The sequence below is a fragment of the Bidens hawaiensis genome, unplaced genomic scaffold (assembly GCF_021521415.1).
Source record: "Bidens hawaiensis isolate Kalapana, Puna unplaced genomic scaffold, B.hawaiensis_p1.1 tig00027066_1, whole genome shotgun sequence".
Taxonomy (NCBI): Eukaryota; Viridiplantae; Streptophyta; class Magnoliopsida; order Asterales; family Asteraceae; genus Bidens; species Bidens hawaiensis.
The window spans coordinates 223,388-235,311 of record NW_027494361.1 but is presented as its reverse complement, the minus strand read 5'-3'; the positions used below and the strand labels follow the sequence as shown (position 1 = coordinate 235,311).

Here is an 11,924-nt window from a genome sequence, read left to right as displayed (position 1 = left end):
TTTATCGCTCAATTTCATTATATTTATTATAGGATTCCAACTATCTTCATGTAATTTACCCTCACCCTTGTATACACTAGCAAGTTGAAGCCTTTATGCTGCAGATATTATTATTTTCGCTCATAAACATTAAATACACAAAATAGATTAATGCCCAAATTAGGTAAGATCAAATAAGTACCTGCATTTCATTCATTGCTATACGCACAGAGGGGTCAGGTATAATGTCCACTATTAGAATGTGCTCTATCATGTATCCATATTCTCCCATCACCTGATGTATTATAAATAGATAGCTTATATCATTTTAAACCCATATATTGATTATAATGTTTGGTTAAGAATACTTCACGAGTTTGAGCCGAGCTTTGGTTCGTTTAATGTTTAATTCGATTTTTCTAAATATTTAGAAACTTTTTAAAAGAAGAATATAATATGACAAAATAGCAAGTAGTTAATACTGTAAGTGAGTAGAAAGAGAAAAATTAATAAAAAAATAATATAGAGATAGATTTAGAGGATAGGATGTGAGGTGTTTTCTAAAATGAAAGGTAAATTTTAAAAAGTAGTGATTTTTTGTTAAATTATAGGGATAAAGATGATGAAGGGGATAAGAATGCTCTAAGTTGTCAAATCTGGCAGGTACATATACTGTTCACAGTTGTTAATTTGCCGTTTGAAATGACGGATGTCTGTCAAAGGCATTTTGACTGATAGGGGCAGGCTACGTTGGGTATCGTGATTTGCCAGTCAAAGTGACGGATCAGAAGCAGCGACATCCCCCATTTCAAATGGCGGATCACATAAAAAATGTACCACATCCGTCATTTCAAATGAAGGAACACAAGCTAGTTGTCTAACTTATCCGACAAAAACTGACAGTGCCTAGATATAATCAAAGATCCACCATTTAAAATGACGGATCACCTAGAAGTCATTGTTACTCTTTCTCTCTCATAGAAACCATTTCCACATTCTTAAATATTATATTTTTAAAAAAATTCCGTGCCGTGAGAGTTATCACTCATGCATGAGCAATTTGGTCTTAAAACTAATATTATTATATAAATGATGTTTCGGTTGAACCATGTTGAATAGTGTTTATCTCACACCAAAAACATACCCAAAACATATCTTACTCGTTCCTTAGAATTAGAGTTGAGAACTCTCTAATTGGTTCCACAACTTTTTTTCCACAAAATCATAAGCACCATTTTACCTTGTGTAGCCCCAGGTACGTGAGCCATCTCTGGCAATACGTACTGCTTAGGTTATACCTTGAGAAACAGACGAGCTCTTTAAGAGGAGACTCGGAATCTATTTTAATGGACCTGTGTTGAACACGAATACTCGCCCACAATTGTTAACATTTGGTTTGTTTATTGCTATAGTCAAGAAAAAAAGTCTAAAGCCTCATCATATGAAAACCTGTGTCAAGGATACCACTTGAAAACGTTCTTAAATTTTTCATAGAAGACAACAGTTCAAATCATCGTGTTTGTATGAAAGTGTAAGTTTTTAATATAAAAGTGTAACTTTTATATTATTGTTCATTTTTTATACGTTTTTGTACTAATCTATTTCCCACAAATAGCATGCCTGTCCTTATTATTAATTTTTTATTATTTATTTTTTAGGTAAACCAATTTCCTATAGTTGCTTTCATGTAATTGGCGACTTCGTCCCCTACGATGTGTAATGTGTAATTGATGAATAGCATCACAAGATACGCTTAAGCAATATAAGTCGTGTCATACACAATTCTTGCACGTAAAGATGATATACCTGATCGAATTAACAAGTGTTGAACCAGCCTACAAAGACATAATGTCGGTCCTAAAGTAGTTCGTTGCAATGCAAAGTGCGCCATCAAACAAAACAAAGCAAAACATTACGCACATCGCCTAAGGCACAGATGTATTTTTGTTTCACACTCTTGACTCCCCACCAATGTGCCATCAAAACAACACATTATGCACATCGTCGATGGCACACACTTATTTTAGCAACAATGACTCAAACAGCAATGCTAAAAGGCAACACAAGACGGCAAATTTGCAAATAAGAATCTGGACAATGACTTTAATAATACTGGGTTAGTACTTAGTAGCTAGCATCTAGAGTGCAAAATGTGCTTATGTTTCCATGATACAAAACCTACTGAAGTATTTACAAAATACCAACTAAAAACGAAACTCATAATTTATTAAGCAGCGTGCATATACTCCTACTTTACATTTGAGTGCTCGGTTTTCTGTTCAAGGTTTAGCATCCTCTTATATGTTGCAGGTGGTCCCAAGGTGAGAGATTATGAAATTTTACCATCTGAGACGATTTGTCTATGTAGACTTTGCATCAGAATGCACTTGTAGAGCATCTTGATTTGGTGTTTGGTGTTGTGGGGTGGTGACACCTGGCATGGTGTAGTCATCTTCAAGCAAGCCAATATCACCCCATTCAACACTCGCTATTGACTCGATGTTAAGAACACACAATATGTCTTATCAGAATTAGATGTGGCAACATCAGTTTCGACCCATTTATAAATGCATGGGTTGATCAAAAGGTTCTAAAAAGAGGTTGGCCGAATGTCACGAAAACTGTTTCCTCATAAAAACTTTCTAAATCATTCTACACATAAAACTATATCATATTTGTTGTGTCAACCTGATCTAGCCAGTGACGGGTGTGCATGAAACCCAGAAAACAAAAACGACCTGAAACTGCAAAGTCTGAAAAAACCAAACTGTAAAAACCGAACATTCGGTTTCAATACGTGTAATTAAAACCAAAAAAACAAACCGAACCGAACTTATAGATTTTCACTTTCATTTTGAATTTGAAGTAAGTTATCATAATTTAATATATAGTTTAGCCCAAATGTATAATAATCAATTAATTATTACCTAAAGAAAAAATTTAGCATAAACTCAATATTATTGGCGATTTTTTTTCCTTGGCCCATAATTTTCAGGCCCAAATGGCAAAACTGAAAAAACTGAAAATGAACCGAACCCAAACTAAAACCGATAATAACCAAAACCGAACGATTTTCAAAAACTCAAAAAACCGAAAATTCGGTTTTGGTTCGAGTTTAGACCCAAACCGACCCATGCACACTGTGTTGACCTGATACTCAACATGTGCGGCAGGTCGTTTTGACACCTCTAATCAGAATAATGAATGACAGTAAGAAGACCTAAAAAAAAGTGGAAACAAACAAACAAGGATACATTCGGTTCTCCACATGTCGGTGATGCTGACATCAGCATCTGATAAAAGCCAGTAGTCTGCTTCACTCTGCAACAGACCAATTAACACTAAGTTAGTAATCAAAATAGTTGTTGGGCCCTCAAATGTAAAATACTTACATCAATATCGGGAACTATCTTCATGATTCCACTAACAAAGTCATCTGATGCATTTACATCTGAACATGCATTACTCTCTACTCTTTGCACCCCAGTTTCAGGTTCTTGGTTCAACCCCACTGTCACTTCTGTAGTCGGGTCATTAATCATCATCGATGTTGAAGGAATGCTTGAATTTGCCTCAGCGTGATTATTAATCTCCTGAATCTTTTCTTCAAATTGACTAACACAGCCAAAATGGTAAAAAGGGGAAAAAAAACAATACACCAAATCAGAATGTCACATAAGAAAAAGCATAAAGGAAATGTAGTACCTGACAAGGTAAACATCTATGGGGCCCATTGTGCTCCTTAGAACAATTCTGTATCTTCTTTGAGGATAGTCAGCAGCCTGAGTCATTAATCATTATAGAAAAAGTTTATGTAAGTTGTATGATGATGTGTCATAAATCATTTCATTACTCAAATTACCTCATCCGGATCTGGAACTTCTAGAGTCGTGCCATGTGGAGCTTTAATTGCAATCAAGGTTTCGTCCTGAACCCAACGAAGGCAATGACAAATCATTCAAATCAGTTAGTCATAGGGGTAAAATGCTTAAAATAAAAGGACTACTTAAAACAGGTCATATAGTTGAAAGCCAATAAAAATGTATTTTCAAGCATGCAACCTCTTAACTGTATAATACACTTTTTCTAATCATATTTAACACCTAACTGTTTATAAAGTAAGTTAAATTTTATTTAAAAAAAAGCAAGTGTTTTTGGGTCAATTCAACCTGACCCATACAAAATATGAAAATAATACTCATTTTGACCCAAAGTCCCAAGCTATTTACAAAGAATGTTAAATGACCCTGAATGAATAATCAAAGCATACCTGAAAGCAGGGTAAGCTCTTAATATCTTCTTCAGTGACAAAAAGCCACCTAAACACACGTGAGAGTAAATGTTAGAAAATGCAGAAACTTCAAAAATATCTCTTTTATGGTTAGTGTAAAACATCAGAAAATGCATAGATTGTTGAAATAAAAGAAAACCTACTTTTGATTATTTTCATCTTCACTCAGGTCCCTTAATCTCTCTTGCATTTCTCTGTGGAAATTTAATTATTTGAAACATTAGCATTGCTAAAATTATATAAAAGGCAGCAAGTTTATCTTTATATAAATATTGAATGAATAACCTTGTTTGTTCATCTAATCTATGCTCCTCAACTGATAGATTTTCAACTTCAGCCTGTTTTTTTGGGTAAAATATTAATTAGAAAAAAGGACTGTAAATTAGTAAAAGCAAATCCATACCTGTAAAGTAGTAACATTCTCATCAACATCCCCTGTTGATCCATCAAGTCCCCTGGTTCACCAGTCAACTTGTTAGAAATCAGTCTAAGTACCAAGACTTGTAATAATCTATTAAAAAAAATGCATACTTCCACTGAATCCTATTCTTGAGCTTTTTCTCTATGAGACCAATTCCTTCAAGCACATTTGTTATATCATATATCCGCCTCTTTTGCACCTGTATCAATACAACCAGTTCAGTTAACAGAATTTATTCAAGTATTTGAAAAGATAGAGATGTAACTACCTCTAGTGTTTCTGCTGCTTTGTTTAGATCTAGAATGCCATCTTCTGCATGCTTGATAAGATTAATAAACTTCTTGGTTAAGAGGCCTAACGAGCTATCATAACGACAGGGACCAACAGGAGTAAGATTATGCCCTGATGGAGAATCTGTATTATTGGAATCAATCATTCCCCCCTTCTTTCATTATCATCAAGAGTATAAATAATACAAAGAATGGTAAGCGATAATCACAAAAGATTACAAAAGATTTTAAATGATACTAAGGATAATCTATTTATCTAATAATATTCTATTATATTCTATTACACCCCCGCAGTCGAAGCGGGAGGTGACCGTATGCTGAGACTGGACCGAAAATCTTCAAAGAGAACTCGAGGTAATCCTTTTGTGAAAATGTCAGCAATCTGATAGCGAGATGGGACGTGAAGAACTCGCACTTGACCGCGCTGAACTTGTTCGCGCACAAAGTGTATGTCAAGCTCGATGTGTTTCGTGCGCTGATGTTGAACCGGATTGCCGGAGAGGTAGATTGCACTAACATTGTCACAGTATACAAGTGTAGCTTTGGACAAGGGGTGATGCAGTTCCAGGAGAAGATTGCGAAGCCAACAGATTTCAGCAACGACATTAGCCACCCCTCTATATTCAGCCTCGGCACTAGAGCGAGAGATAGTGGGTTGCCTTTTGGAAGACCAGGATACAATGTTGTCGCCTAAGTAAACACAATAACCACTAGTGGAGCGACGTGTGTCTGGACAACCCGCCCAGTCAGCATCAGTGTATGCGAGAAGCCGGGGATCACGGTGAGGCGACAGAGTGAGACCATAAGAAACGGTGCCGTGGATGTACCTGATGATGCGCTTGAGGGCAGTCCAGTGATCGGTTTTGGGCGCGTGCATATGCATACAGACTTGCTGTACGGCATAGGAGATGTCGGGGCGAGTAAACGTGAGATATTGCAGCGCCCCTGCCAGACTTCTGTAAAGAGTAGGGTTTTCAAAATCGGTACCGGCGTTTGCACCCAGTTTGGTGTTTGTATCCACCGGAGTTGCTGTAGGTTTACATGAGGACATGCCGGCACGCTCGATGATTTCAGTGGCATATGTTTGCTGAGAGAGGAACATCGTGTCCTGAGTTCGGCTAACAGAGATCCCAAGAAAGAAACTTAAAACACCGAGATCCTTCATCGCAAATTCTTTTGAGAGATAAGTCATGAGATGCTGGCGGAGAGACGTAGAGGAGGTGACCAAAAGGATGTCATCAACATAAAGAAGAAGATATGCAGTGTTACCATTGTGGTGGAGAATGAACAATGATGCATCACAGCCACTCTGAATAAAACCCAATGTGAGAACATAATCGGTGAAGCGTTGATACCATGCTCTAGGGGCCTGTTTTAGACCATATAGAGACTTCTTCAACCGACAAACGTGATCTGGGAACTGTTTATCTCGAAATCCCATTGGTTGGTGCATGTATACGGTCTCGTGGAGATGGCCATGAAGAAATGCGTTAGTGACATCTAATTGATGAACCGGCCAGGACTTTGAAAGTGCAATGGTTAATACAGTACGAATAGTTGCAGGTTTAACCACGGGGCTGAAAGTCTCACCACAATCAATAACCACTTGTTGGGACCGCCCGTCGCAAACCAATCTGGCTTTATACCGTTCAAGTGTTCCATCAGATCTGAATTTATGTTTGAGCAACCACATGCTTCTAATGATGTTCATATGTGGTTGGCGTGGAACCAACTCCCAAGTATCATTGTTAATAAGAGCGTGAAACTCATTGGTCATGGCACAGTGCCATTCCGGTATGGACAAGGCCAAGGTCGGATTTTTGGGCACAGGGATGATGGTGGTTGTGTGTAAGGTGAAAGGTTGTACGGGTTTGACAATACCATCCATAGCCCGTGTACGCATTGTGCGTGTAGTTGTCGGTTGGACGGGTGGATGGGAGGAGGGTTCGGAGGTGTTGCTGGGTTGTGTAGGCTGGGCCGCGAGTGTGGTAGTGCGGCGTCGGGAGTAGGTGAGGATAGGTGGGGTGTTGCGGTTGGTGGTTGTAGGAGGAAGGGCTGTAGTAGGTTGGGCCGAAGGTGAGGTGGGAGGTGTGGAGTGTGCGGATGTGGGATGGGGTGAAGGACTGTGCAATGGGTGGTGTTGGGGAAATGAAACCGAAGGCCACAAGGACGAATGAGGAGGATCAGTTAGAAAGGAGTAAGAATGAGAAGGGGAGAGGGTGGCAAAGGGAAACATAGACTCGTCAAAGAGGACGTGGCGGGATATATGGATGGATTTAGTTTGTATGTTATAGCATTTATAACCACGATGAGAAGATGGATATCCGAGGAAAACGCAGGGGTAAGAACGATGTTCAAGTTTGTGAATGGTGGTGGAGGGTTTAAGTGGGTAGCATAGACAACCGAATACGCGTAAATGGTCGTATGTCGGTAGTCGGTGGTAGAGGAGTTGGGTGGGTGTTTGGAATTGATGGGTTTTAGAAGGAGTAATATTGAGGAGGTGGGTGGAAGTTTCAAGGGCATGATGCCAGAAGTTTGTGGGTAAGGAAGATTGGGCAAGTAAGGTTCGTGTGATGTTGTTAATGGAGCGGATTTTGCGTTCCGCTTTACCATTTTGGGATGACGTATATGGGCATGAGAGACGGTAAAGGATCCCGTTTTTATCAAAGAATTGTTTAAATGACACGTTAACATATTCTTTTCCGTTGTCACATTGGAAGGTTTTAATGGTCCGGTTAAATTGAGTAAGGATAAGTTTTGTAAATGTTTCAAAGATGGCAAAGACCTGTGATTTGTTTGAAATAGGGTAAGTCCATAAGAAGTTTGTGTGGTCATCTAAAAACAACACATAATAACGGTGCCCACCGGAGCTTAAAACCGGTGAGGTCCAAACATCACTATGCACAATATCAAATGGTTGCAAAGTAGTATTAATGGAGGAATAAAATGGGAGCTTAGTGCTCTTGCCAAAAACACAGGGTTCACAAACATGCTTATTGAAATGTTTAAAAACAATTGAATTAGAGTTCTTTAAAGACTGAAGGAGAGCCGGGCCAGGGTGGCCGAGTCGTTGATGCCATAAAGTGGAGGACTGAGCAGCAGTGGTGGATGTGGAAAAACAATGTGCTCCCTTGGAAAAGGTGTAGAGATCACCGCTGCTGTCGCACCGGATTATAGGAGTCCGGGTCTTGAAGTCCTTCACAAGAAAACCAAATGGGTCAAATTCCACAGAAACCGAATTATCTCTAGTGAATTGACGCACAGATATGAGTTTTCTAATGAGTTTAGGGGCGTATAGGACACGGTTTAAAACAAAAGGCGGGTATGGTTGGGGGAAGGTTTGTGGGCCATATCCATGTACCGGGATGGTTTTACCATCACCAACAATAATATTTTCATTCACACTGTTATTAAAAATGGTACGAAAGTTACCTGAGTTGGGATCCATGCTGACGGTTGCGCCCGTGTCCATGACACCATGTTGATAGTCCGGTGGGTTTAAGGACATGGTGTAAAGTGCCTGTTGTATGTCGGTAGGGCTGTAAGTCGCTTGATGAGCCTGATGGGGGCGTGGGCCAAGAATGCCGTGGGTGATGTTGGTGTTCGGTGGTGGCGGGATACTAGGATATGGGCAGGGAGGTGGCGGGGCAGACCAAGGTTGCCACGGTGGTGGGGAGGATGAGTTGGTTTGTGGGTTTGGTATGGTCCATGTGTAAGTGGTGGGGGAGGTCCAAGTACCATACGGCTGGCCACGCCCACTGTTGTAGCCCCGAGACCAGGTGGACCGACCGCGACCACGTCCCCGGGACCTGCCTCGGCCGCGAGCTGAGAGGGGACTGCTGTCAGAGTGTGGGGTCGAGTGGGTGCTGTTTTGGGTGGCGGCTTTGGAGGTGGTGGTATTGAGGGCTTGGCCGGCTAAGGTGGCGGCATACATGGCTTTTTCAGCCTTCTGGCTCTCGATCATGCAGAGCTGTGATCGAGCTTCATAGAAGGACGGGGTTGGGTCTTTTTGTTGTAAGATGGTGGAGATTCCTTCATATTGATCCGTGAGGCCGGCAAGAAGGTGTAGAACTAGGTGTTTATTATCAAGGGGAGCACCGACATTGGCAAGTTGGTCGGCAATGGACTTGATGGCTTGACAATATGCGGACATATTGGGAAAACCATCGAGTTTAGTGGTGGCAAATTTCTGCAGCAGGTAAGTGGCACGGGTGTTTTTGTTATCCAGAAGCAGGCCCTCAAGGGCTGACCAAGCATCATATGCCGACATCTTTGGTACAACAATAGTATTAAGTAGGTCATTAGAGATAGTACCGTAGATCCATTGTTTGACGATGGCGTCCAGGCGAGACCATTGATCATCCGCAGAAGCGGAGTCTTTGTCTTTGACAGTTGCCGAGGAGGAGGATTCAGTGGTGGGTGGACGAGGAGAGAGATGGTCACTGACTTGAAACGCATGGCAGTGGTTCTGGAAGAGTTCTGCCCACAGGCCATATTGGCTAGATTCAGATTCAAGGAGGACAGGTATGGCTAGACGGATGTTGTTGACTGTGATGGCTGGGTGGAGTTTCTCTGCCATGGTAACAGGGTGTATGTAGCGGAGATAAAAGTGGGGAAGGGAAGATGACAGCCGTGGGCTGTGGTGGCGGCAGGGAAGCAAGGTAGGGTTTAGGCTCTTGATACCATATTGGAATCAATCATTCCCCCCTTCTTTCATTATCATCAAGAGTATAAATAATACAAAGAATGGTAAGCGATAATCACAAAAGATTACAAAAGATTTTAAATGATACTAAGGATAATCTATTTATCTAATAATATTCTATTATATTCTATTATGTATGATTCACAACATGTCACAAAACTTCCATTAGTAACATAAACTTATACAAATTGTTAAGAAAAAGTAGTTCACCAGAAATGGATGCTGGAGTTTGAGATCCAGCCCTGTTGTGCTTTCCAGTTCTTGGAACTTTTTGTGGTTTTGACACTTTCCCAGATACAGGTGTCTGTAGTGGAGTGCTAACGGCTAACGTGCTACCAGCAGTGAGGTTCTGATCATTAGATGCGGCTTCAAATGCTGCTGCATCCCCCTTCCTCTTCAATGGCTAACAGAAAGAAAAATAATATCAACTGGGTCATAAGTCATAAGTTTACAGCATAATTCATGAAAAGAAATACTAACAAGTGAGACAAAAGTTTTCATATATATTGTCCACTGCAGTTTACACAAGAAAAAAATTATTTCATTCAAGAAGCTACTATGGTCAGATTAAATACCCTAACATCTGAAATTCTGAATATCCAACAAAGTCCAACTAACATCTCAACTACATATAAACTCTAACATCCTATAACCCTGCCAATAATCATGGTTCCTGCTTGTGTGTTCAGTACCTCAGTCAAGTATACTATTACTAGGTACTAATAAGTAATAACTAGATAACACGAAGTGCAGATATAATCCATCAAAACAGCATTGGCTTCAATATTTATGCCACGCAGAGATACCAACATGTCTTTAGGCTAGCAGTATCCATGGTGTATAACTTAGCACATAACATTAAAGAAAAGAATGAAAGGATGTTTGAATTGCCAAAAAAATAATGTACCCAAAAAGAAGCACCTTTTTAATAGCTAAACCCATGCTTCTGTTACTTTGTTTTTAAAAAAATAAATGTAAATTGTGCTAAATACATATTCCATAACATCCACAAACTAATAGAGAGCAGTTTTTGGCAAGTGAAATAGTCAATTCCAAGCTTCCAAAAGCTAATTGAATTCCAGCAGATACTAGGGACCTAACTATAACCAAACCAAACCAAAATAAAAGCCCTAGAGTTAGACTTAAATAACACATAATTACATGTAGACAGACAGACAGACAGACTAATTAATGTTGGCGTTAAAAGTAATAAAAAGATAAAATTGCAGTGAAATCAGTAATCTACTTATTAATTAATCAAAACAAGCAACTAATTATATTATTATATCATAATCGAAATTAGAGATCAGATCTCCAACACCTAAACTTAAACCTAACTGGCAGACAGAAAATACCGGAGATTTGACGACTAAGCCTTCGGATTGGTGTTGCGGAGGAGTTGAGGAAAAGCGGTGATAGTCACCGAAAGGCGGCGGCTTCATGGAGGTGAAGGGAAGCTGACGTCTTAAATAGGATTCATTTTGATTTTGCATGATGGTTGACTGATCGAAATTAGAAACAACAACTGACTCTGAATGCAATTGGAATTGATTTTAGGGGTTTAGTTGAATTAGGCGGGAAAAGAAAAGAAAGAAAGATATGACTGACAGAGAGAGATCTGGTACTTGTGGATACAATAGAAAGAACGAACAGAAGGTAGAATGAATCAATATCAATACAACTTAACTTTAGTAGGTAATTAATATAAATATATTATTAGTATATACTAGTAGATCTGCCTCCAGGTCTAAAAATTGACCCACCAGTTACCACTAATGAAGATACGATTTAGCAATCAGTTGCCACTCATGTAGTTGAGACTGATGACGATCACGTCACATAAACATAATGACGACTTGAACAAGTTAAATATTCAAAATATGAATATTTAACTTAAACAAGATAAACTTTGAAAACAGTAATTTACTCAACTTTAGATAATCAAGCTACGCGTGACCATGATCACAAAGTTATTAGTCAAGCTAGGTGCGACCATGAACACGAACACTTAACTAGGACTTATATGCATAAGTAGGTTTATGGCAAGATACAAACACAATGCAATACCCTAGCTACCTTATCTGGTCTTGACCGGAAAAAACCTTAAACATGTTGGGAGATGGAAAAGGCTTTACTTCCCCGTCCCTTACTTTAAGTTTCTTTGGGACAAATGAATAGTGTAGCTATCTTCTCCTCACCACCTTTTGCTATTCTAGAGAAGGTTGTCTAAACTACTTT

At 39.5% G+C, this 11,924-nt stretch overlaps 1 protein-coding gene across 1 annotated transcript; it reads right to left on the bottom strand.

Annotated features, from left to right (window-relative positions):
* Nucleotides 1-1,864: 1,864 nt before the first annotated feature.
* On the bottom strand, nt 1,865-11,160 carry LOC143574613 (transcription factor E2FA-like). The gene is made up of 13 exons (XM_077059194.1): nt 11,042-11,160; nt 9,897-10,089; nt 4,960-5,105; nt 4,802-4,890; nt 4,674-4,725; nt 4,556-4,608; nt 4,414-4,464; nt 4,250-4,298; nt 3,842-3,907; nt 3,685-3,761; nt 3,372-3,594; nt 3,234-3,300; nt 1,865-2,467 (listed from the first exon to the last, which is right to left on the bottom strand). Exons 1-13 carry the CDS (start codon nt 11,126-11,128, stop codon nt 2,340-2,342), a joined length of 1,281 nt encoding a protein of 426 aa, XP_076915309.1. The 5' UTR covers nt 11,129-11,160; the 3' UTR covers nt 1,865-2,339.
* Between the last annotated feature and the right edge of the window lie 764 nt (nt 11,161-11,924).

Excerpts from the sequence above, each read along its gene's own strand:
- LOC143574613 (XM_077059194.1), bottom strand. The coding sequence starts at position 11,128 with ATGAAGCCGCCGCCTTTCGGTGACTATCACCGCTTTTCCTCAACTCCT. Across the intron at positions 5,106-9,896 it reads AACTCCAGCATCCATTTCTG|ATTCTCCATCAGGGCATAAT; the intron begins GTGAACTACTTT and ends CCAATAATACAG. Across the intron at positions 4,465-4,555 it reads AGATTAGATGAACAAACAAG|AGAAATGCAAGAGAGATTAA; the intron begins GTTATTCATTCA and ends AAATTTCCACAG.